Source organism: Erpetoichthys calabaricus, chromosome 12 (genome assembly GCF_900747795.2).
Source record: "Erpetoichthys calabaricus chromosome 12, fErpCal1.3, whole genome shotgun sequence".
Lineage (NCBI taxonomy): Eukaryota > Metazoa > Chordata > Cladistia > Polypteriformes > Polypteridae > Erpetoichthys > Erpetoichthys calabaricus.
The window spans coordinates 81,999,002-82,026,456 of NC_041405.2; the positions used below are offsets into that span (position 1 = coordinate 81,999,002).

Below are 27,455 nucleotides of genomic sequence, written 5' to 3' on the forward strand. Positions count from 1 at the left end.
AGGAGGACAAGGAACATGAAATAATGAACATAAATTTACTATAGGGATTATTTTCATGCGACAATAAAACACGTTTTCCTTATAAGACTAATGAAATTAGATTATTAAAAACTTTTGGTCAAAGAAAATCATAAGGAGAAGTGGATTTGGGCCTTTAAAGGCATATAAATCTATTTAAAAAAAAAAAAAAAATAGCAGGCATTCAGTAATGGTTTTATTTGCTATCACAGAAAAAAATTATTTCTGTTTAACAGCACAATGTATAAAGCAAACATGGATGGAATTTTTAAAACTCCATAATCCAGAGTATTTTTGCAAGTACAAACCAAACCTGTGTCTATATACAAAGTGATTATAAAGGAGTTGATAGCACTATACAGAAACAAAATCAAAATGCATTTCTAAATGGCCAAAAAGTACTGAATAAAAAGTTTCCAGTCGACAAATACTGAGTAAAGTAAAAAGTGACACTCACAAGGATCCTGCTTCCTATACTCATACTGTAGGAATAAGAAAAGCGTGGGCAACAAACTTGAATCATTGTGCTATATTAGGATTAAAAAAAAAAAAATCACAAGTGTTTGCTGTTCTTTATTTTGACAACCAATTCAACATTAAACCTTAAAACCAACCTTAAATTAAAATTTACCTAGAAGCCATTAGGTAAATTAATTTTGAAAATAAAATCTGAATACATTTAGTCCAAAAAAGCAAAACAATGAAAAATAATTATCGTGGGGGAAAACGCAAAACTCAAACAATTTATGTGGTTGAAGAGACAAGTCTTTCAGGTGCCAAGTGTTGCTGGGAAGGAAAAAAAAAAATCCGTTAAAAGGCAGTACTTTTAAAAATTAAAAACTACCAAGCTCTGTAGGTTTGATTTAAGAATTACTATCAAGGACTAGCATCAGCAAGTAACACTCAAACACATCATCTGCAGGACACTAAGAATCAAGTTTCTAACTTAAATTCAAAATTTGGTAACATAAAATTGCATTTACCTTAATTTTAGCTTAAATAAGGTTGGAGGCTATGGACTACATTTTTAGGCTGCATCTTTAAGAGAAATTCAATGTTTAAATGATATATGATATATAGGGTGAGTCAAAATTATGTTAAAATTTGAATGGCGGAAACAATTTATTCACAAAGCATACTTCATATGTTCAAGATTATTTACAGGAATGTCTCAACCTGTTCACCATAATGTTTAACACATGTACCTTATGTGGCACATAAATTGTCCACAAAAGTTGTATACAAATATATACATAGCAGTACCATTAGTGTTAATTTTGACTCACCGTATACATGTTAATATATACATATATTAATATAAACATTTTATAAAAAAAAATTCACATATAAATTGTGTATGTACATTTTGACTGTTTAAATGCAATATGGGGAACATATTCAATATTAAGAAAAAGGCACATGTAATACCAAACTGTTCTATCTGAGAAAAAAAAAAAAAAAAATTCACAATGCAGGGAAAAGCAAATTTAAAAAGGTTACATGTATCAATGTAAGCCACCTAAAAAGATCACTCATGATCAGCTGAAGCTCTAGTCAAGTACTGAAATCTTAAAGCAGAGAAATGGCATCCAGCCTCACCTGCTCTCAGCATCTCCTCCAAATCTTTAACTCTCTCATTAAGACTCAAAATTTGGCTCCGGTATTGTTCACACTCCAGACAAGCTAAAAGGGAACAAAGAAAGACAAGTTAACCTTAAGTTTGCACCCTAATCATCCCCTGTCTCCAATTGTCTCTCCCTCACCACTTTATCAATTAACTGCTAATTTGTGGTGAGCATGTGGACTATTCAAAGAATAAATTACAATCATATTGTGTAGGTCTTCTGAAAACAGTGTACACTTCACTGGAAATATTAAAATGTTTTTTAGTCTACCAAACACCCAAAATAAAACCTTTTAAAACATTACCAATTGTAAAATAACTTTTTCTATGCTATGCCGCTTCGAGGTATCTGATGAGACACATTGATCAAGCTACGGATTACAGAATGAAAGGTAAAAGATGCAAATCTTTTTTCCCCTGTCCTTGTAAGACTATGGGCTTTAGCATATGAGATATGAAATTGCAGAAAAGACTAGGCCAACAGAATGGTGCCTCTGCTTCTTACAAAGAGTGGTGCACCTTTCTTTTCTACAGAAATCATGTTAACAGTAGTTTGTATTCAGTTCACCGTTGACAACTAGCCATATCTATTAATATCTATATCATGTACCCTCACAACATGCTTTCTAATTATTAGAGTTTTGCCTTGTTAGACAGAAATACATTAGCATTACTGAAACCAATGTCATTTGAGAAATTAAGAAATCTGGCCAAGGTGTGTGTGTGTGTATATGTATGTGTATATATACATACATCTATTGGTTAAAAAAAAAAAAAAAAAAAAAAAAATCTGGTGAACTATTGCTTGGTAAGACCATTGTTAATGATCTATACTTCAAAATATCAAGGACCTACTAAAATGGATAATCGTAAAGTACTACAACAAAACAAAACACAGATTATGTTAAATACTTATATACTAAAGGACATTTATTCCCATTTCATTTTATGTTTTAAGTGAGTGTGGCTCCAATCCAGTCCTCATAGCTCCTGTGTGTAAAGCCAGTTTCACTTAAGCATCACAACATAAAGTTGCTTATGTCCGATTTTCCGACCATAGTTGCTAATCTCATTGCTGCACCATGTCAAATTACAGGATTGAAAATCCCAGCCTGTGTCATTACCAACTGAGTATGTGTCTTGCAAGACAGTCGTGTTCGTCCCCTTTATCTGACAGCCAACTACGATGACCATTCATTGGTTGTCAGCTCTCCTGCAGTCACACCCCACCTTTGCAACTAATAAAGATATCAAACCTCATTTGCTGCTATGTCATATTAAATGGATTGGCTTCACCAGAGTGTGCTGCTCACTTGCCTCCAACTTGTTAAGTCGTTGCCTCCATTTACATAATCTTAGCATTGTTGGAAAAGTTGCATAATGTAATATAGGTTTAAAGGTTTTCACTGGCATGAATCCCATAAATACTGCTGGTGTGAGTACCAAGTTTAAATAACTGTCCTTTACAAGACTGTGCAATTCCCTGGTTCCTCAGAAGTAATTACTTTCCAAATGAGGCAAATACAACATTTTGTAAACAGAATTTAATGTCATTATATATATATAAAAAAAATCAAAACATTTCAATGAGTTCACAGACATGCAGGTTAACTATACCAGTTAAACAGTCACATTATCCTTTAACTGTAGTCTCCATCTGCTCTTCTTGGTTAGGGACAATGCGACAACATAGGGAGGTGGACAAAACAGGACCCTCAATCCTCGGGAACAGTCTTCAGGAACTTTTCTGGAATTTCTAAACTCTCCCAAAACACTCCAGAGTAAAAAATCTCTTGCACATACTGTTACAAAAACAATGGGTCTTTGCCCAGTAGGCCATGTCAGGACAACCAAGACTGAAAGGCACCTCTGTATGACTGTAGGCCCTATCTGACTTATCCATTAACATATATTTCATTATGGAACATCAAATACACAAGACTCTCACCATTGTTCACTTTACAGGCAGCTCCTTTGTTGCAGCTAGGTGATGATGCATCAACTGAATTTCAGAGGAAAGTGAAAATTAAAAGATTACAATGAAAAAAATAAACAGGCAGAAAAGAGAAAAAGGAATGGAGCAAAGCAACAAAGTAAGAAGAGAACAAAGTACATGTGGGACTGCTGCATGTACATTATTTTACACACTATTGTGTAACATGTCCTTGATACATCATTTAAGAAATGGTTTTATTATTCAGATATGGAATTTGCGATGAACAGAATAGAATAAACATAAATGCATTTTTTTTTCCTTTAAACTCTTCTAAGGAAATATTTCAAAATTATGGATGGGGTGGTGATGCTTTCAACATTGTCCAATCATCGAAACCGATAAGAAGATACAAGCATTTTATATTATATTAATTATAAAATAAATTATTATATATATATATATATATATATATATATATATATATATATATAAATAAATAAATAAATAAATAAATAAATAAATAAAATGTTTTACACCTACCCTTTGTCTTCACCAGAGAGGCTGGCTTGTCCAACTGAATATCAGTAACAGAGGAGACTGAATAAATTAGAAACAAACATTACATATATACACACATGCACAGCCACACATTAAATATAAATATCTATACATATACAGTACATACACTTTTTTTTTTTGCAGAAAAGCATATAGAATTATATAATCAAAATATTAGAACAACTTAGACGAGAATAGGACATTCATCCCAACAAAGATCGCTAACCATATCCACTTAATTCCTAGAAAATAACATCAGGTATAGTTTTGAAAGTCCCTAAAGTGCTACTTCCTACTACGCTTCTTGGTAACTTCTTTCATGTACTTATGGTTATACAGACATTTACATATTTATATGTAGAAAATCAATACATGTTTAATTTGGTCTTCCACACATTGCCTTTTTGCTTCTAACACCAGATCCTTGGGGATTAAGGTGAAGTCTAAAGTTTTGTAACAATTCAGAATCAATCTCTGGTGGCACAATAATTATGCTCCCTCACAGCTTCTGTACTCTAGGTTTGAATTTCAGCCTGTCTTGCTTCAGTGAGAAGTCTATGTTCTATAAAGAGATCTATATGGGGTTTGTGTCTCACATATATGCAAGTCTGGTTGCTGTTCTTCATACGACATGCATTCATTTTCTATGTGAACTCTGTGCTGGTGGAATAGATTACAGTTGCCCATGATTCAGAAAAGATATTAAGGGAGTTTATATAAAATGAATAAATGCAATGAATTAATCATTCAGTATGTATTCAGACTGATAAAGCTCAGGGTCTAGTTGGGAAACTGACATCCTGAACTTATTCTTCACACTATCACTACACCAAAATATACAAAATTTAAGAGCCGCGGGTAAATTCTTCTTCGAATTCTGGCAGTGCAATCTCTAATCATCTCTTGTTTTGTAATGTATAAAATTCACTTGTCTTTTCTTAGAAATATATTATACTACAGCATCATTTTCAAACATACTGTAGAACATTGAATACTATTTTGTTGTTTTCCGACAATTTACTTTTTGGTACATGAATTTAGCTGTAAACATTGACCCCGTCTAATATTCAATTCCAAAGTGATCACTTCATTCTTAAGTGTCAGATCAAGTTGAGAATATTAGGCATTAAAAAGGGGGATAAAGTTTAAAAAAAAAAAAAAAAAAAAATTTTTTTTTTTTTTTTTTTTTTAAATTATTTAATCACAAGCTTCTCTGCTTACAGCGGGTGGAGTTATGACCAGCCAGACCAATAAATCTGAACTTGTCTGACTACACTGCATTGTATTTTCAATAAAAGCCTTTGGTTTTTGAAAGCCAAGCCACCTGAACATTGCACTTTCCAATAAAACAATAAAAAAAGTCAGAAAATGAAAACTGTAGAATGTGCAATAGTGTATACTGAAGTGTTACAAATCAATTATTGAAATTTGCAACACATGGTGAGTATATGCTAATAAAATAACAAAGAACAATGTTTTTGAGTTAAAACACACACATACTCAGATTGCTAATTCATTTGTAAATAGGGGAAATATGCGATTTCCATATAGAACTTGGCACAGTGAGGCAGGAATGATAGCTCTGTGCTACCACTCCACCTATGTCAGAACATTTGTACAACTTGAGAAAACTTAGGTGAACTAGCATTGATAAAGTGGCCCGAGAAAAAGAGCGAGTGTGTGTGCGCTCACCCTGCATTCCATTGGCCAGGGACTGTTCCTGCTTTGCATCTAATACTTTCTGGGATAGACTTCAACTTATTACTATTGATAGGTGGCACAGAATTGTAATGGTAACACTGTGAAGGAGATCAGTAATCATGTTCCAGGCAATGCCTGCATGTTTTCCCCAGTGTCATTCCACAGTCCAAACACATTCAGGTTAGGTGGATTTGCATTACTAAAGTAGAATTCAGCTGCCTCGCAACGCTGCCCTGGATAAGCAGGTTTGGAAGATGGATAGATGGATGGGTGGATGGATGTTAATAATGTCTCTTCAGTTCTTTTCACTTGATAACGTGCTGTAATGAGGATGACAAGTTTATTCAGTTTATCAAATGAGACTCTTAATATTTCATTTGTGGATAATTTCAAGAGAGATTTAGCTTTGAAGAGAATAAACCGTGACCAAGACTATATTATACAGCTCATAAAGGAAACTAGAATTACTTTTAACTCTATACATCTAATCAAGAGTTTAACAAAAAGGTTTAGATACAGTAAATGCTCACATGCAGGCAATGACATCATGCTGTTAAGGAATGGGAGGCTAGCAACAGAAATAAAAGTTTTACAAGACAATTTGGGCCAAGTTTGAGAAAAGGGAACCATTAGATCCGCTCTTCTTTTGAACCATCACGTAAACAACTGATGGGGATAAAAAATCCATTTTAACTGAGAGGTGAATTCAGAGATAGACAAATGAGGCAAGCACTATGGGAGGGTTATGCAAATGTAGAGTAAAGTTTAGGAAGAAATGTTAGTAGTTAGGCTGGTTAGCTCAGTTGGCTAGGACATAGTGCTAATAATGCCAAGGTCACTGGTTCAGTCCTCGTACAGGCTGACAGCAGACTTCACCACCTCATGGGGCCAACCAGAAACAAGTGACATTAGGGGTCTACAATGACGTACTAATTGGAGCATTCCCTTGATGGCATCCAAATGGCAACATAATCTTGAAGCATATCTGGAAATGTTGGGTTGTGCCCCAGGCAGTGTGAAATAATTGAGAGGGCTACTTGCCTTTGAACAAAGCAGGCCAAGAAGCTAGACCAAAAATGGCAACAGTAGAACTAAAAATACATACTCCAAATTTCTACCATCAATGCTCGAACTCCCGTCAGTCGCTCACAAGAACTGGCCAATGGTTTTAAATGACAATGCATTGAAATCACTTGTAAGCATGAAACAAAGTGGAAAGGAAGGAAAGCAAAGGATATGTAGAAGGATACAAACTTTACTACAATGGCCAAAAGTCAAACCAAAATTAAGTTTTAAAGGCAGCCAATGCACATGATTTTGTCATAGCCAAAACCCCCAAAAACCTTGTATACTATAGGTTGCAGAATAATATTTTCTCCGGTCCTGTTCAGCCTATATACATTGGACTTCCAATACAACTCAGTCCTGCCACATGCAAAAGTTTGCTGACGACACTGCTATCATGGGCTGCATCAGGAGTGGGCAGGAGGAGGAGTACAGGAACCTAATCAAGGACTTTGTTAAATGGTGCGACTCAAACCACCTACAACTGAACACCAGCAAAACCAAGGAGCTGGTGGTGGATTTTAGGAGGTCCGGGCCCCTCATGGACCCCGTGATCATCAGAGGTGACTGTGTGCAGAGGGTACAGACCTATAAATACCTGGGAGTGCAGCTGCATAATAAATTGGACTGGACTGCCAATACTGATGCTCTGTGCAAGAAAGGACAGAGCCGACTATACTTTCTTAGAAGGCCGGCATCCTTCAACATCTGCAATAAGATGCTGCAGATGTTCTATCAGACGGTTGTGGTGAGCGCCCTCTTCTACGCGGTGGTGTGCTGGGGAGGCAGCATAAAGAAGAGGGACGTCTCACGCCTGGACAAACTGGTGAGGAAGGCAGGCTCTATTGGAGAAACGGAGCTAGACAGTTTGACATCTGTGGCAGAGCGACAGGCGCTGAGCAGGCTCCTGTCAACCATGGAGAATCCACTGAACATTATCATCTCCAGACAGAGGAGCAACTTCAGCGATAGACTAAGGAGCTTGTTTCTCCCCCACACCATGCGACTCTTCAATTCCACTCTGGGGGTGTGTGTGGGGGTAAACGTTAACATTATACAAAGTTATTGTCTGTTATACCTGAATTTTTATCACTCTTTAATTTAATATTGTTTATCAACATGCTGCTGCTGGAGTATGTGAATTTTCCCTTGGGATTAATAAAGTATCTATCTAGTTTGGCTTAAGTGCTATATAGTTCAACTTCAGACTACAACCCTCAACCAACTATTTTATGTTAACAAGAAGGGATAAGTGATCAAAAAATTGCAGCTACTGTATGGACATCACCACAACATCAGTTAAGATGTAAAGAGACAGGACAATGGAAAACAATCCTACTCTCTTCCCCACTAAAGGGAAATAATTTCTAAGTTTGAGTGCACATGTACACAAATATATATGTTTTCCTAATAGATATATTGTATGCATTTTCATACTGTGTTTAAACAGTGTTAATAGTATATACATTTTAAAAAAAAAAAAAAGTTTTTCTATGCTTTTCAAATAAAAGAGCATCTTGCTTGTACAACCAGTCTTCAATAGCCAATTTGATTTCTTCATCACTGGCATAACACCTTTCATGGATAGAATACTCTTCAGATTAGAGAACAGGTGCAAGGATGCAAACTGCAAGCACAGGCATTGCCATGAAGCAGAATTAGGATGGTAACGTGCATCACTGCTCTCAGCTGACTGCTGAAAATGCCGAAGCAAATCAGAGTAATTAACCGGTTATATGGGGCTTCCGAGACATGTAATCAATATCAACTACACCTAGAAACATCAAAACCAATTTGTTCACATGATCTTGTCAGCACTGTCTATGGTGGTCTTCCTTTGCTGCTAAAGAAACACCATGCTTCCTTTGTTTTAACTGTTTGGATAATAGTGATACATCCAAATTTAATTTCCATTAATCAAATGCTTCTTAATTTTCCTACAAATCCAAATTCATTATCTCAATAGTCTCTCTGAAAATCCAGATTCAGTGATGACATTGTTAAGGATTCAATATTATAAGCGTCCAATGTTCACAGACACACAACTAATATCTACAGTATCTCTGAACCTTACGCACCGTTATTCTTCAATTCAACATTAAAATTTACTTCATAGCAGATCTATTTTCTTCTTTCAATGATTTGAAGGTTAATCAGCCCTAGAACCATATTCAGGAAATTTGCAGCCACACAAACAAATTCTTTAGCACATGTCCTTTATATGCCACATGAAGGCGATTGACCTTTGAAAGCAGCAGCTAGGAAAGAATTATTCTCTTAAGGCATATTGTTCCCTTGAAATAGAAATTCAGTGGCAGCAATATTTGATTTTGTGGGTTTGAGCATCATTTTGACTTAGTGTGTTTTTAATTCAGCGCCATCATGCACAAAGGCTACAAAAGCTAGTCACTCATATAATTTTAGTACATAATAGCCAATCACTGGTCACTTACAAAACTCTGCACCATAGTCTACCTCTTACAATTTTACACGCACACATGTACCTAAATGATATAACACACATATTTGGCATTTATGATGCTTTCCTCGAACAACCATGTTTGGGATACTCTCCACAGAAATTTTTAAAAAATGCTTGTCGGGCCCCCAATAACCACTAAAGTTATTAAACCTCATCCAAACACACAAATCCAAAATTACAACTCTACCATAATGCAATGCAATTGCAGGACTGCCCTTAAACTTCAAAATTATCAAAAAATACCAGATTGTCCATTTTGCAAAACAATGTTTCCTTTTAGGATTATAAGGCTTCCAAACATTCGTCAGAAGCAATAAGACCAGTTAACTAAAGGCAAGGACGAAAGCAGAAGATAAAATGAGTGTACAACAGCAATATGAGGGTTTAGGTGAGTGAGAGAGAAACATGGACAGACAGCCAGACATACATTCTAGATGAAGTATGCATTTAATATGTAAACACAAACTACTTTGAATTTCTTTACATTGGGTAGTTTGTGAAGGAGTTCAAACTCATGAGTTCTTTACTTCCAAGCAATTTTACCCACAATTATAACATGCCTTGAACAGTTTTTTTTCCCCCCCAAACATAAATTAGTGCTTACTCAAATTCATTGTGCTTTAATAAGCACTATGAATATGAAGAGTATGTGGGCACAAAAAACACTATTTAGATATTACAGGTTAGAGTTGAAAGAAATTAGTCATTCAACAGATCCAAGGTACAATTCTAGAATCAGTGTTCCCTTTTAGGTAACAGAATTTATATTTAGTAGCACCAGAAGATCTTACCTTCTAACTTATCTTTAGTTCTTGTGGCTACCTTGTTTTCCTTGGCCACTGGGTTAGTAGAATTCAGAGTTTCTAATAAAACAAAACATTTAAATTCATACAAAAAAGGTTTTCCAAACTGTTCATATTTATCACCATATGCATGACAACATGCTAAAAAAGCACCAATACAAAAGACTTTATACTACCATTTTTCTGGATCAAAGGGGTCCTGTTAAAAGGGGCCGATTTTAACTTTGTCACAGTAGGAACCTGGGAAACTAAAAGCACAGAACGATGAGCAGCACAGTCCTATAAAACTATACACACAAAAGGGTCAGTAAACCACTGTCTTCAAGATTACTTTAGTCAAAACAGATCTCCTAATTTGCTTTAGTAGGTAAAGGTTACCTTTCTGAAGGGTCCTCGGCTTTCCACTTTGTCTCAGAGGTGGTCGTGGAAGTTGCTTTGTAGACACCGTGGAGCCTGGAGGTTTCAAAACACACACTGTGGTTTTTGGCACAGAATTGCCTATAGTGTAATACAGAATGTAAGGTCAGTTTAGCAAATATCCATTTAATTTATTTTTGTCTAATGAACAACAAAGAAGCTGAATTTTTGTGGTCATGAGCACAAAACTTAAAAAGGGTTTTTAAAACCTAAAGAGAGACACCTAACACCACATAATTTTCAGTCATTCAAAGTATAATACACCTGTTGCTGCCTGCTTCACCTATATTCAGCACCATCAGGGACTAGCTTGTTTATTACATTCAAATGTAGTTTTCCCCCAAAGGCAACTCTGAAAAAAGTTATAACAAATTGAAAAAAAGTAAAATGGATGGATTTTGAAATAACAGAATGCATGTCTAAGCCAAGAAGGACTCTTCAGCCCAGTTACAATCAGATATAGCCATGTACCACTTGCTTTGAACCATTTTCATCAGTAAATGAACAATGCACTGTCGTGACACTGAAGCACTAGTTAAGTTTTGAGAAACGGCGCATACATCTGTTGGAAAGTGATATTCATTCAGCTTGCTGCAGTTTTTGTTGGGCGGGGGTGGGGGGAGAGAGAGTGAAAATGGCATTATCCCAATTAGCCAGTTATACATTTGCAGTACTATCATAAAGTTTAATATACTTAAGTGAACCAAGTTGGTGATGAGCGAACCCTGCAGAGTTAATTTTGCCCAGAGTTTGACAAAATCACAGAAATGATTAGTAACTTCGCCTGAACTTGGCAAAATGCACTGAAGTCAATTGGGAAGAAAGAATTGGTTTTCAGTGGATCATAATGGTGCAACAGTCTTAAGTGTCACTGAGGAATAGAGAAGTGTCTGCTAAGCTATACTGAACCAATTGTTGTGGCCAAAAATGTGACCCGAGCTGTGAAGCAGCAGAGTTAACCACTGTGGCACCATGTCTCAAACAACAAAAACACACAGACGGAATAATCACCACAAACAAAATGGTCATAAACTGCCAATAAGTATAAAATATCAATGCGCTCACAGAGATCTAATCCTTGGAGGGTATCACATTAACCGATCTTGGAGTGCTGATGACCATATGACAACACCAAGTCAAATCAAACCTTAAGCCCTGTGAAATAGTATTAAAAAAAGATTACTATTTACAAGAAATTTCTATCTTGTGGATGGAAGAAGAAAAAAAAGCGCAAAGCATTTGCACCAATTGATCAGAACGAAAAAGATTTGCACTATTAATCTGTAGATATTTTGCACATTTTTTTTTTTTAATCAATAAGACAAATTCTTTTCAAAAAAGTAATAAATCTATGATGTAAGCTGTGCCTGTCACTACCTTATGTGTGCTACAACACAAGCAGCTTAATAGGCTTAATCCAGCAGTGAACACATATTGTACAATTAATCTATGCAGAACGACAAAATATTTTTATAACATTATCATTAGGGTCAGCTAATGTACCCCTCAAATAAAAATACAGTGGAACCTCGGTTCACAACCATAATTCGTTCCAAAACTCTGGTCATAAACTGATTTGGTCGTGAACCGAAGCAATTTCCCCCCATAGGATTGTATGTAAATACAATTACAGTAATCCCTCGCTATATCGCGCTTCGCCTTTCGCGGCTTCACTCCATCGCGGATTTTATATGTAAGCATCTATAATAATAAAAGGCAAAGCCCTCACTGACTGATTCACTCACTCACTGACTGACTGACTCACTCATCACTAATTGTCCAACTTCCTGTGTAGGTGGAAGGCTGAAATTTGGCAGGCTGATTCCTTACAGCTTACTTACAAAAGTTAGGCAGGTTTCATTTCGAAATTCAACGCGTAATGGTCATAACTGGAACCTCTTTTTTCACAATATACTGTAATGGACGGCAGCTCGATGGCCGTGGGAGGAGGAGGAGTTGAGTGTCACGTCATCACGCCTCCCACGTAATCACGTGAAAAGACTGTGAACGCAGTAGGGACAAATGAAGGAGGAGCCGCAAACAGCGAAGAACAAAAAATTCATTAAACAATTGAGAAGGGAGCGAGTGAAGCATACAAGCATGTTCATAAGGGAAACAAAGCACGGTGTAAAACGTAAGTTTAAATTAAGTTTATAGAAACGCTCCCGCTGCGGATTGCAATAACATATTCGCGAGATAAAAGTTTAATGAGAAGACACGAGGTATAAACGAACCACACGCCGTAGCGCAACGTTAGGGGCAACAGTTTCAACCATTCTATGATCTGCTTCTCGCAACTGAAAGACGGCACATGGCGGATGTTAGCCCACTTGCTGACCGCAACGTTAGGGGCTTCAACTCTGGCGCTGACGATATTCGATTCTCGAGAGGGGATGCAGTGAGTGTGTATGCCTGATGAGCCCAGAATTAAGGAGAAACACGTGTCGCATACTCTTTGCATTATTTGAAAGTAAACTATTAAAACCATTCTATGATCAGCTTCTGGGAACAGAAACAGGGCACGTGGCGGATGTAAGGCGACTTCCTGACCAACCACAAGCGTAACCTGGCAGGTAACCATCCATACAGTCAGATTGTGATTCAGAAAATGAATGCCATGAATTTAATTACCACGATCTACATACTGTCAAATAAACGAAACACACGCCGTAGCGGGACAGCTGTGAAAAGCGAGGTTCACAAAAAAACAGATCCTTAACAAATTGTTATTGGTATATTTTCGATCCGTTTAAAAAGGTTTTACTTTCTTCTTAAAAAATTAAAAGCAGTACTTCGCCGCAACAAAGCGCGAGAATTTGGCTATATATATATCTGCTTCTCACAATTAAAAGAGGGCACGTGGCGGATTTTAGACGACTTCATGACCAAACATAAGTGTTACCTGCCAGGTAGGGTTACCACTTTTAATACAAAAAAATAAGGGACGCATACTGCAGCGGGTGCCACATCCCAGTGCCAACAGTTTGCAGACTCTACTTAAAAGACCCGCCCTCCTCACTGGACAGTTAAAAAGACCAATCAAACTAACGATAACATCAAGTATTACCCAATGAAAAGTAGGAAAGGAGGCATCTTCATAAAATGCGTGTGGGATGATTTGCATGAGACGCTGCTTTCAAAAAAATGATAAAAAAAATTACGGGACAAATCCCGTCCCATATTGATTCAAAACGGGACGCGCAATTTCATTCTCAAATACGGGACGATTCCGTATTTTAAAGGACGGGTGGCAACCCTACAGTGCCAGGTAACCACCCATACAATCAGACTGATTCAGACTAGGAATGCAATGAATGTAATTACCCCGATCTACATACAAAGCGAAAGTCTTGCAACATTCAAAGATGATGGGTTGGGATAAGTACACCATAGAACATAAAAGAGCTTATGAAGCCTTGAACCGAAAAAAGCAAGATCTCAGAGATCGTTAAAAAAAAAAAAAAAAAAAAAAAAAAAATAGGAAGTAACGTCGTTTTACTCGCTGAAGATTTTAGTCAAACATTACCAGTTATTTCACGAGGGAGACCAGCAGATGAACTCAACGCGTGTTTAAAATCCATGCTTCTCCCACGCTCGGTTATATGTCGCGTGTTCTCGGGTAGGTGCACCAAAAAATGTATACATTTAAGCATGTAATGGGCAAACAAAAAATGAGGTATACCCGAAGGCACTGCAGTAGTACTTAATGTAACTTTACTTCTTAAATGTTAACGTTTTACTGTTTAATAATTTATATTTATATGAAATGTGCTTCTTATATATTACTTCATATTCTCATATGATAATGATGTTAATGTTGTTTATATTGATTTCTATGTTATTGAAACTGCATGTATGTGTGTGTGTGTGTATATATATATATATATATATTATATATACTAGCAAAATACCCGCGCTTCGCAGCGGAGAAGTAGTGTGTTAAAGAGGTTATGAAAAAGTAAAGGAAACATTTTAAAAATAACGTAACATGATTGTCAATGTAATTGTGTTGTCATTGTTATGAGTGTTGCTGTCATATATATATATATATATATATATATATATAATATATATATATATATATATTATATATATATATATATATATATATATATATATATATACACACACACGATAGATAGATAGATAGATAGATAGATAGATATACACACACACACATATGAGTGTTGCTGTCATAGATATAGAGATAGATATAGAGAGATATATATATATATATATATATCTATCTCTATATCTATCTATCTATATCTTATATATATAAGATATAGATAGATAGATATATATAGAGATATATATAGAGATATATATAGAGATATATATATATATATATATATATATATATATATATATATATATATATAAAGGAGAGTTGGGATCCGAGAGACTGTGTGTGTGGAGGGATGGAGAGTTAAGGCAGGTGTTGGAGTCACATGATCATCTCCCCTCCCATTCACCTCATTTCATTCACTTCATTTCGCTCCAAGCTGAGCTCCGCAGCTGGCGCAGTCTTGCTGTTCTTGATTTGCTTTTCACATGGCCAAGTATACGTTGCATGCTCAAGAGTAAGCTCAGCGCACAACTTGGTCATATTACAACCGGAGGGGCGAACTGACATGGTATACAAAGAGATCCTTAACAAATAATTATTGGTATAATTTCCCTCAGTTTATTATTTAAAATTTTAAAGCAGTACTTCGTCGCTGCGAAGCGCGGGTATTTTGCTAGTATTTAAATATATATCGCGGATTTTTTGCTGGTTCGCGGATTTCTGCGGACAATGGGTCTTTTAATTTCTGGTACATGCTTCCTCAGTTGGTTTGCCCAGTTGATTTCATACAAGGGACGCTATTGGCAGATGGCTGAGAAGCTACCCAGCTTACTTTTCTCTCTCTCTCTCTTGCGCGGACTCTCTCTGATCCTGACGTAGGGGGATTGAGCAGGGGGGCTGTTCACACACCTAGACGATACGGACGCTCGTCTAAAAATGCTGAAAGATTATCTTCACGTTGCTATCTTTTGTGCAGCTGCTTCCTGAAACGACATGCTGCACGGTGCTTCGCATACTTAAAAGCTCGAAGGGCACGTATTGATTTTTGATTGAAAAACAAACTCTGTCTCTCTCTATTTCTGCTCCTGACGGAGGGGGTGTGAGCGGCCGCCTTCAACAGCTTTGTGCCGCGGTGCTTCGCATACTTAAAAGCCAAACAGCCCTATTGATTTGTTTGCTTTTCTCCATCTCTGTGACATGATCTGCTCCTGACGCGCACTCCTTTGAAGAGGAAGATATGTTTGCATTCTTTTAATTGTGAGACAGAACTGTCATCTCTGTCTTGTCATGGAGCACAGTTTAAACTTTTGAAAAAGAGACAAATGTTTGTTTGCAGTGTTTGAATAACGTTCCTGTCTCTCTACAACCTCCTGTGTTTCTGCACAAATCTGTGACCCAAGCATGACAATATAAAAATAACCATATAAACATATGGTTTCTACTTCGTGGATTTTCTTATTTCGCGGGTGGCTCTGGAACGCAACCCCCGCGATGGAGGAGGGATTACTGTAATCCGTTCCACACCATACGAACTGTATGTAAATATATATATATATATATTTTTTTAAGTTTTTAAGCACAAAATATAGTTAATTAAACCATAGAATGCACAGCGTAATAGTAAACTAAATGTAAAAACATTGAACAACACTGAGAAAACCTTGAACAACAGAGAAAACTACCACTGCAATAGTTTGCGCTATAGTGCTACCAACTGCTAGCTAAAAACGCTTTTTTTTTTTTTTAAATGAGTTTTAAGCACAGGGAAAAAAATGAATATTTGAAAAAAATCCATAATTTAATAAACCACCAAGAAAAGTAACATTGCAACAACGCACGCTACGAACCGATCGCTGTAAACAGAAGTGAAAACAAAATCAAGCCCAGTGCATTCTTTAACTGCCTTCCTACTTATGTGTCCAGCCCCCTCTCTCTCGCGCTGCCTGTGTGTGTGCGTCTGTCTCTCTCTCGTGCTGCCTGTGTGTGTGTGTGTCGTGCTCTCTCTCTCTCTCTTGCTCGCTGCACAGGAAATGCACAGGGAGAGACTGAACATGTACAAACTGAAAGGGAAACTGGCTTGTTCATATACCGAGTGTATGGTCGTGAACCGAGGCAAAAGTTTGGCGAACTTTTTGGTCGTAAACCGATTTGTACGTATACCGAAACGTTCGTGAACCAAGGTTCCACTGTACTGGGTTTAAAAAAACAAATGTGGAATTCAAAATCTTACTGGAGTAATGAGATCATTTAAGCACAAAACAGATCGGGCAGCAACTTCAAATGTGAGGTGGAGTACGCTTACAGTATGCATGTGTGAAAGTTCTGCACATGGCTAGTACAGGTCTGTGATGTCATGCTGGCCTTGACAAGCATGCATGGCAATTTGAGTATACCGTATATTATAGTTATGGAGCTGACCAAAAGATTTGTGGCTTATACATTATACTATGAAAACACTTTTCTACATCCAGAAGGCAAAACAAACTTTTGAAGCTTATTTGTAATATACCCCCTTATCATCTACAGCGGGGAAGGGGGGGGGAACTGACTGCCCTTCATGACACAAATCTTGATCTGCAAAGTAATACAGTTCCTTTTCTGCATTGGTGTTTGAAACAAAAAAGCAGCCTCAGATTTTGAGCTTAAGAATAATCTCCTGGTTAAATGATGGAGGTGGGGTATGGAAGCACAATCTATCACAATGCTTAATGGTATCTTGCTTTTGCATTACTTCCTGAAACATGGAAACTTCATGTAACATCACCAAGCTACTATTGTCATTGAATATTTTGATTTGGGGGTTTGCTGTTGGAAGGAAAGATGCAGTACAGCAGTTAAGGTGTTACTGGTAGCGAATATGCAGATAATCATATTCCGGCCTTTATACATTTCTTGACATGTAGTATATTAAGAAAGGTGAACTCCAGCACTTCACTCCCATTACATACTTTATTGGGGTCACTCTTATCCCAAAAAGCTTTCATAAGTATTAGAATAACATGGGCATCTAGATCTAAGTGGTTACCGCATCAGTATTAAGAGATAAAATTAAATATCCAACACTTAGCATGTTAGACTTCAAACGATTATATACAGAGGACACATAGGCTACATTTGAAAAGAACTGCTTAGCAGCGAAACATTTTTCCATTACTTTAAAAATCAGAATTCACACTCAAGTCATTTCCAAAATTATCTGCATTATCTCCTAAACAGCTCAAACAAGCTCAAGAGATAAAATTAAAACAATAATTACAAAACAACATACAGCAGACCCCCGTGAAGTCGCGGTTCAGAATTCGCGGATTTTTCCTTAGAACCTAACTAATAATTGTTAGCGGAAACCGCAAATATCCTCCGCAATTTTTATGGCTTTATTCGTGGCAATACTGTACTGTAAAGAGAACAGGAAGCAGCTGTTGAGAAAACCGACTTGGGATGGTGAAAGTAGCCAATAGAATTTGAAACTGCAACTCCCAGCAGTACACTGCAGTGGCTCCAATTGGTCTTCTGCTGAGGGTGCTGGTCAAAGGATGTCGGCGCGTCCAAGGGGCAGTGACCAAAAGCAAAAAAAAAAAGTTTTTGTAATTTGTGTTTCAAGTTCCTGTCTGTCTGCCTTCTGTTGAGTTACCTGCAATTATTCATTTTGTCCTGGATAATTTCGTGCGTCTGGATTGTCTTCCTGTGTACATGAGGACACATGTGGATTCATGGCCATCCTGCAAAGAAAGGAGCACTCCTGAAGCCGTCATCACCATTTCAGGAACTACCGGTAGTTCTGTATTTTCTGTGAATGGGAATCTGTATATTCCCACTCAACGTGCTGATTACTGGACTATCCATTTTCATCATTATATTTCATCCATTGCTGTTTTTCATGATTTACTGTGTGTGTTTTGTTTGTGCTTTGTTGTATTTAATGTGTAATTGCTGTAAGGGGAACAGGGGTGGTATCGTTTTCTTATTTCATTTGTTTTCATTACATTATTTGCTGTTTGATTACGTCTGTCAAGGCTGGGTGCGTCCTTGGAATCTTCACCATAAAAATAAATAAATCACCTTCTTCTCGATTGTGGCTTCTCGCGTGACACCATAATTACTTAAAAGCCTGAGCAGCACGTGTCCTTTTTTTGGCTGATTGCTTTGTGTTTGTGTGTCTCTCTCTCTCACTGCCCCTATGATGTTTGTCTATTCTTTAATCGATAACTAACTACATGAGACAAGTTTGTTTGAAGTGTTTGAATGAAGTTCAGACTGTACTAAGACTAGCCTGCAAGCATCTGCGCTTACCTCTGTCTGCTTGCATGCAGCCAGTTTAAGCGCAGTTGGCTCAGTGATTTACATCCATAGCGTCAGTTGCACTTCGTACATATTGTTCCAGTAGTTTTAAAATAGTTTTTACAGTTTATTAGCAGTATGTAAAATGATCAGTGTTGCAATAATTGTGATGCTCTTTGCAAGAAAAAAAAAAAAAAGTGTTTTTAAAATTTCACTTTTTCTTTGTGAATTGTGACGTTTACTTAATAGTGCAGCAAGAAAGTATTTGGCATCCAGGGATGCATTAACCCCTAAGTACGTGGCAGTTTAAGAGTTAAAATCCCAAGATGCCGCCGAAACGAGCTGCACCGTCTAAGGCTTCTGGCAATGAAAATGAGCTTGCATGAATTACAGTACGTATAGCGGTAACATCGATATTTTACATTCTGGCACTGTGGGAGACATAGCAGTACAGTATACAGGTTTACCTTTACATTCTTTATTTTCAGGAAATGTATTAGGTGTAGTTTGAAATTAAAGTGTTTTGGGGGCATATTTAGGGTTTAAACTATGAAAATAAACATTTTTTTTTTTTTTTTAAAAAACTACATCCAAAATTCACGGTTTTTCACAATTCGCGGGTGCTCTAGGAACGTAACCCCCACGAATTTTGGGGGTGTACTGTATATTTAATATACTTGAAACATGGAAAGACGACCCAATTTTTAATCACAAACAGCAAATGAAGAGTCAGGCTAGAAAGGATACACTACTCTTCAATTTGTGTCAGCCATGGATTAATACAATTTAACACCACTAAAAGGTTAGAATTTGGATTTTACATAAATAGAAATTAAATAAAGATTCCATCATTTGGCATATGAAATTCACTGAACACTACATAAACAAAGTGGGTTTCCTTACCAGATTTACGCCTTTTTGGAGTAGGGAAACAACTTTCATCAGAACCTCTAAATTTTCCAGACTGTCTCCTTCCTTGAAGTTGACTTGTACAAGATTCAGAATTAAGGCCATCATGAGTAATGAGTAAAGTAGTGGTTGAAGGAACAGCTCTAGCCACTGCAGCAAAAAGTAATTAAAAACACAGGCGCAATAAATGTTAGAAGAGCAACAACACACTTGTTAAATATTGAGGGGAAAAAAAAAAAGTTAACAAACCATTGTGGAGTTTTGTGTTCAAACCAGGAATTCCACTTGTTTTTGACTTAAGATTGGAGGAAGCTGCAGGTCCTGGGACAGAGGTACTAGGAAGCTTTAACTTTGATAAACTTGGTTTGATAGTCTCCAATGTCTTGAGTCCTAAAAATGTAATTGATGAAAAGTTTATCCTCCTTTTACTTGAATATCAAATATCTACACGTTACAAGATAAAACACACTCCAGATTCTCCACCAGAAAAAAAAACGGGGTACCTTCTGATGAGGGGCATTTGCTAGCAGAAGAGGTTAGTTTTGATGAACTACAAATCACCTTTGAAGAAGATGCCTGTGCAAACAAAAGGTGAAAATAAAAATAAAAATCTAAAACAGCACAACCCCAGACACACTCAGTGAAACATTCCAAATAAATAAACTCATTTATTCACAGATTCGATTTTTAAACAAGGTAATAACAGTTCTATATAATTAATTGGAGGATTCAATTACGCTAAAACTAGTTTAAAAAATGTATTCACCAATAATTGGGTGAAAAGACTATCAATATTTGAACTATTCTACAACTCAGAAATGGGGGGATGATTAATAAACATTTTTGTTTAACTTTGTTTTAATGTACCTTGGAACTTTGAGGTCATCTTGTGGAAGATCAAAGACACAGCAATGGGAAAAGTAAAACATGATAATTTTGTTAATTTAAAAATTAGGAAATGAACAGACCAAGGGTTAGTAACTAAGGCACAAATGATAGTTGTTGAGCCACCATACTGTGTTTATTTCCTTCATATGCCAACTCCTATGTGTAGGAGGCCCCCCTAAATCAGACAATCGATCTCTCTAGATTTGCCAGAGAGGTTTCTGGCACGGACTCGAACGTAATGATATTCTAGTATTTAATATATTCTAGTATTTAATTATTTAATAATTTAATGCTGATTAAAGTGATTTATGAAAGGTATATCTGACACTTTTGTCAAATGTTGCATGTCTGTACTGAGCAAACTTGCATAAAATTAATGTACCATGATCATGTCATATTTGATCCAATACTTCAGGATACCATCTGAATAATTCAGTCATCTATGCACCTCTCAATAGACCCACTTAAATCCTAAAGAGAAATGAAAGGCTAACAAATTGGATATACTTTAAAAACCATTTGTGCCCACACTGAGAAAGCCTGATGAAACTGAAGGAGCACAGATTTAAAGAAAAACACACTTTCTAAGCATATCTTAAAAGAGAGGACCATGACATTATATTGCAGGAAAGCAGCAGCTATATCAGACTTCCAAGTAGTGCATGTTTTTGTAAGTGAATTTGATTTGCCATTTCATCCACGACAAATCAGGTACTACAACCAGAATGACTTAGATCTATCAAAGTTGTATGCAGCCATGTGACAATGTTAGACTGCTCTTTATGGACAGATGTACTTGGTCAAAATGCAGATTCACTAACAAGGTAGAATGTGCATGAAGCCAGCTTAAGAGGTCAAACCCTTTATGTAAAAAGTATCTGTTTTCACAAAAGAAGTGTTTCTTCAGAGAGGACATTTAGTACTGAAAATAATACACACACAAGCCAGAGAATTCCTTAAACCACATAGTGTTGATTGATTTTCTTGGCAGATAATTTGTGAACCATTATATCTCTATGCATCTGTTACACAATGCATTTTCTGTCTATTGCATCACTCTATAGCAGTTTCATTTGACTGGACTTTTGGGGATTTTTCTTCTTTTTTAAATCATTTGCTCAGAATGACAGTAGCTTAGCAGAGTATTTTCTTATTTATCTTTGACCTCTCTATATTATTAATACACACACACATACAAAAAATAAATTACATAAATGTAATTGCATTATTAAAACATGTAATTATAAAATTAATGCATAAGTGTGTATTATTTTTTATTTTAATCATAAAATTGAAGAATCAACACAAAGAAATTTAATTAATGGCATAGTCTAAACTTAAACAATGACCTTAAACTTAAAACAAAATACAAGTACAAACTTAAATTTGAATGCCATCCTAAAAGGAAAGAAGACGACAAAAAGAAAAAGAGGCCAATGCATTAATTCTCAAATTGGCATACTATATGAGACACAGACGTATCAAACTAAACAAAAAATTGAAATGACTGTTGACTTCGTATGCACTGCTAAACATGGATTTAATTGAAAGAATAAGCATCTCTTAAATGGACATACATAAAAAACCTATGTTAAAACTCAATAAATGCTATCCCCAATTGATCATGTCATTAACAACTTGATAATTATACTCTACACAAGTGTTTTTCATCTGGTGTGCCATGGAAATAACAGTGTCCAGACCTGAGAAAGAGATGCTCCTCAGGTGGTTGAGACCTGTCGTCGGAGGACAGGACTACCTGGAAAATATAACATAAAGGCAGATCCGTGATCGACATTTTGAGGACACAAAACTTGGACCCATGACGTGTCTCCTGGCTGCTACAGTGCTCTAACTGCCTGGGTGGTGTTTGCAAGCAACTCTTAAAGAGCTGAGGGCCAATGGGCATGCAAGTTACCTCTGACCCTGGGTCAGTGGAGTGAGGACCACCTACATTACATTAAATATAAACACAAAAAAGAGCTTGCTTGTGATAAGTATACATTCATGTATATAAAAAAATTGTAAGGATTGTCTGTCCATCACACAAAAACTTGCACACCCCTGGCCTTTGAAGCTTAATCTTAGACAACAGTTTATGCTGTGACTTACGAAATGCAACCCACGTTTTTTGGTATTTGACTCACAGTGATCCCAAAATTTGGCTTTGTAGCCCTCTCCCGCCTGGCACAGATGCACCAGCACACTTGACCTGACAGAATATGCACAGTTGCCTGCCTCATTGACATGCAACATACCTGAAAACAATGAAATCATGATCAGGATGCATGTGTGCAAATGCAGCTCAAGCTATGAATGGGAGGTGCGGGCTATGGCAGCAGCAAAATTCCAGTTTCAATACAATATAGCCGCACACACCACTGGCACCAAAGGGTTCTATAGCAATCTTTTCCACACCTTACACATAGGGCCCACCTACTGTAGGTGCTATTCTCGATTAGTATGCACAAACCTTTACATACAGAAGGCAACTTAAAGAACAACAACTATAAGCACTCACAGATATAATACAGCTTAGCACAGCTCCAAAAGTACTTACCTCGTTTACACAAGACCATCATGGCTATAACTGTACTTCAAGTTTTTGGTTTAATGCTTCATCACATTGTTGCATTGGTTAATCTGTGTTTTACATGCTCTTTTCTCCCCTCTTCCCCCAATAATACTACTTTTGTTTTTGACATCCACTTTACACCTCCTCTGACAACATTTTCTATTCTCTTATTTGAGGACCAGACAAGCACAAACACACTATCAACCGCTCCTTATCTTTGACGTCCACTGCAGTCTATTTGTTCACAATTCATATTTAACTTTTATTATTATATTGGTAAACTTTGCCACTTTCAATTGCCTTTTATTTGAGGACTGCATGTTCAACAAATACAGAAAACAGCTACTGTAGACATTTCTTACTTCTAGGAATGGGGTTTGAGGGTTGGAGCCTATCAGGGTAACAGGAATGGTCTCTTTTACATAAAAAAGGAACTGACATTTGTATTCATAATACAGTAGACAAACCGAATAACTGATTATTGGATTGCTGTGATCAACAGATAACTTTGTCTTGCTAATTCATCAAATGTAAGTCAGCTAAACTAAATTTGTAAAGTAAAAATTACATAAAAGCTTAGAAGCCCACATTAAACTACTAGGAAAAGCTGTAATTCTGTATAATCAGCATAGCTGTATACTAAAGTTAGATCCAGCAGAAAAGTACAAATACAGCCCAAGTAGCACTGAAGCTCCCTGTGCCCAAAAAAAGACGAAATGCAGCGAGACATCACAATTCTACAAAATTACTGTCTCTCTGGTGGTTATAGGACATGAACTATATCAAATATAATGGGGACAAAGCCTCCAAAATTATGTGTAATTAGTAAAAGCCATATATATAGATTTATATTATCACACTAAAACTAAGCCAAATCCATGTAATGATTTTTTTTTTTTTTTTTTTTTAATCTGTTTCACCATGGCTTGCTGACAGAATAAATGCTTTAAATTGGACCACTTTGCTGTACAACAGGGTACTGAAAACCTGTGGCAAACAGGAATGGCAACACCACCACAATCAAAACTACTGAAAATGCAAATCTACTAACCACTGACTTTGATACAGAGGTCTCTGATTGGCTGATAAAATATTTCAAATGTATTGCAAGACTTAATTTTTTTTCTTGCAGTAATGCCCGTACTGCAGGTGCCATCATGAAAGGCAGTAGGAAAAAAAAAAAAAAAAAAAACATGTACACAGCAAATAATGGTTAATCTCTGTGATAACGATTTAAGAATAGGTTAATTCATGTAGGTAACAGGCTACCTCAGATTCCAAATTTGAATTTATGGTTACCAAAAGTGGGAGTCAAGTGGTCCGTAAGGTGACAGTCACTGTTTCAGAGCAAAGTGACTTAAAATTATTCAAATACAGTATGTCAGTCCACAATATAGATATTTTTAAAAGCTAGGCTGCCACCTGGCATCCACACTACAAAATGAAATTGGGTCCACGAGGACCATAAATTATACCATTCACATATATATATTAAAATTGCCAAATTCTCTTGTTCATTAATATTGTTGGTTCTTTGCAATTTTTCTTCATGCCTTCACATGGCATGTCTCTTTCATCGGCAAAGGCTCTTGAATTTACTCCCTACACTATTCCACTTTACTGCAATTCTTTTACTAAGCTGTACTATAATGTTACTTGTAGTACATGTGCACATAATACCATAATGTGAAAAGGACCATCCGGATTGTTATCAGCGCAAAGTTCAAAAGCCAGCATCTGTGATGGTATGGGGGTGTGTTAGTGCCCATGGCATGGGGTAACTTGCACATCTGTGAAGGCACAATTAAGGCTGAAAGGTACATACAGGTTTTAGAGCAACATATGCTCCCATCCAACCAACGTCTTTTTCAGGGACGTCCCTGCTTATTTCAGCAGGACAATGCGAAGCCACATTCTGTACGTGTTACAACAGCGTGGCTTCGTATTAAAAGAGTGCGGGTACTAGACTGGCCTGTCTGCAGTCCAGACCTGTCTCCCTTGAGCGCAAAATACGACAATGGAGACCCCGGACTGTTGAGCAACTGAAGTTGTACATCAAGCAAGAATGGGAAAGAATCCCACCTACACAGCTTCAACAATTAGTGTCCTCAGTTCCCAAACGCTTATTGAGTGTTGTTAAAAGGAAAGATGATATAACACAGTGGTAAACATGCCCCTGTCCCATCTTTTTTGGAACATGTTGCAGGCATCAAATTCAAAATGAGTGAAGATTTGCAAAACAACAATAAAGTTTATCAGTTTGAACATTCGATATCTTGTCTTTGTAGTGTATTCAATTGAATATAGGTGGAAAAGGATTTGGAAATCATTGTATTGTGTTTTTATTTACATTTTACACAACGTCCCAACTTCATTGGAATTGGGGTTGTACTACAGCAGGAGTCTCCACATTCAGCCCTGCTAGGCTGTATAGACAGCTAGACAATTTCAAAATTTAAAGCCAGTTAAAATACTGAAAAACTGTTGCACAAGAAGCACTTTTCTGCTTCTCTTTAGTTAACTTGATTAAGATTTCCATCCCTTAATTGCATGTTTTAACTTAAACAGCTGTATTAAGTGTTTCTTCTTTTCGAAACCATCACCAATTAAAAAGGAAATGCAAGTGACAAAGGAACTAGTGGTTCACCATCTAATTCAATGGTTCTCAAGTTCAGTCTCAAACTCAGGGAACCCACTGCAACTGCAGGTTTTTGTTTCAACCACCCAATGCTTTTAAAGACTCCTATCTTAATTATGCAAGCTGTTGTTTCCCAGTTTATTATTTTTTGGTGTCAATCCATAACCTGCAAAACTAGGTTTGCTAAACCATTTATTGGAATGCAGGAAGCCTTTCTGTAGGTTACATGAGGATAACTTAAGATTTTTATTATCAACACGAAATTAAAGTTACATATTTAAAACTATGGCTAAAGCACAACTATGTCCTATATACAGTGCTTCCGGAAAGTATTCACAGTGCATCACTTTTTCCACATTAATATGTTACAGCCTTATTCCAAAATGGATTAAATTCATTTTTTTCCTCCGAATTCTACACACAACACCCCATAATGACAACATGAAAAATGTTTGCTTGAGATTGTTGCAAATTTATTAAAAATAAAAAAATTGAGAAAGCACATGTACATAAGTATTCACAGCCTTTGCCATGAAGCTCAAAATTGAGCTTAGGTGCATCCTGTTTCCCCTGATCATCCTTGAGATGTTTCTGCAGCTTAATTGGAGTCCACCTGTGGTAAATTCAGTTGACTGGACATGATTTGGAAAGGCACACACCTATCTATATAAGGTCCCACAGTTGACAGTTCATGTCAGAGCACAAACCAAGCATGAAGTCAAAGGAATTGTCTGTAGACCTCCGAGACAGGATTGTCTCGAGGCACAAATCTGGGGAAGGTTACAGAAAAATTTCTGCTGCTTTGAAGGTCCCAATGAGCACAGTGGCCTCCATCATCCGTAAGTGGAAGAAGTTCGAAACCACCATGACTCTTCCTAGAGCTGGCCGGCCACCTAAACTGAGCGATTGGGGGAGAAGGGTCTTAGTCAGGGAGGTGACCAAGAACCCGATGGTCACTCTGTCAGAGCTCCAGAGGTCCTCTGTGGAGAGAGGAGAACCTTCCAGAAGGACAACCATCTCTGCAGCAATCCACCAATCAGGCCTGTATGGTAGAGTGGCCAGACGAAAGCCACTCCTTAGTAAAAGGCACATGGCAGCCCGCCTGGAGTTTGCCAAAAGGCACCTGAAGGACTCTCAGACCCTGAGAAAAAAAATTCTCTGGTCTGATGAAACAAAGATTGAACTCTGTGGTGTGAATACCAGGCGTCACATTTGGAGGAAACCAGGCACTGCTCGTCACCAGGCCAATACCATCCCTACAGTGAAGCATGGTGGTGGCAGCATCATGCTGTGGGGATGTTTTTCAGCTGCAGGAACTGGGAGACTAGTCAGGATAAAGGGAAAGATGATTGCAGCAATGTACAGAGACATCCTGGATGAAAACCTGCTCCAGAGCGCTCTTGACCTCAGACTGGGGCGACGGTTCATCTTTCAGCAGGACAACGACCCTAAGCACACAGCCAAGATATCAAAGGAGTGGCTTCAGGACAACTC

The 27,455-nt window shown here is 37.0% G+C and overlaps 1 protein-coding gene across 1 annotated transcript in view; it reads right to left on the minus strand.

Moving 5' to 3' along the window:
* Positions 1-201: 201 nt before the first annotated feature.
* Positions 202-27,455, minus strand: part of LOC114662344 (uncharacterized) — a 39,020-nt gene continuing 11,766 nt past the window's right edge. The window contains exons 3-12 of the mRNA XM_028815741.2: positions 20,364-20,436; positions 20,110-20,250; positions 19,855-20,010; positions 10,566-10,685; positions 10,364-10,435; positions 10,176-10,247; positions 4,119-4,175; positions 3,591-3,644; positions 1,618-1,701; positions 202-804 (exon numbers count right to left, since the gene is read on the minus strand). Of these exons, the coding sequence (XP_028671574.2) occupies positions 788-804; positions 1,618-1,701; positions 3,591-3,644; positions 4,119-4,175; positions 10,176-10,247; positions 10,364-10,435; positions 10,566-10,685; positions 19,855-20,010; positions 20,110-20,250; positions 20,364-20,436 (846 nt within the window). The 3' untranslated portion in view covers positions 202-787. The remainder of the gene's footprint in view (positions 805-1,617; positions 1,702-3,590; positions 3,645-4,118; positions 4,176-10,175; positions 10,248-10,363; positions 10,436-10,565; positions 10,686-19,854; positions 20,011-20,109; positions 20,251-20,363; positions 20,437-27,455) is intronic.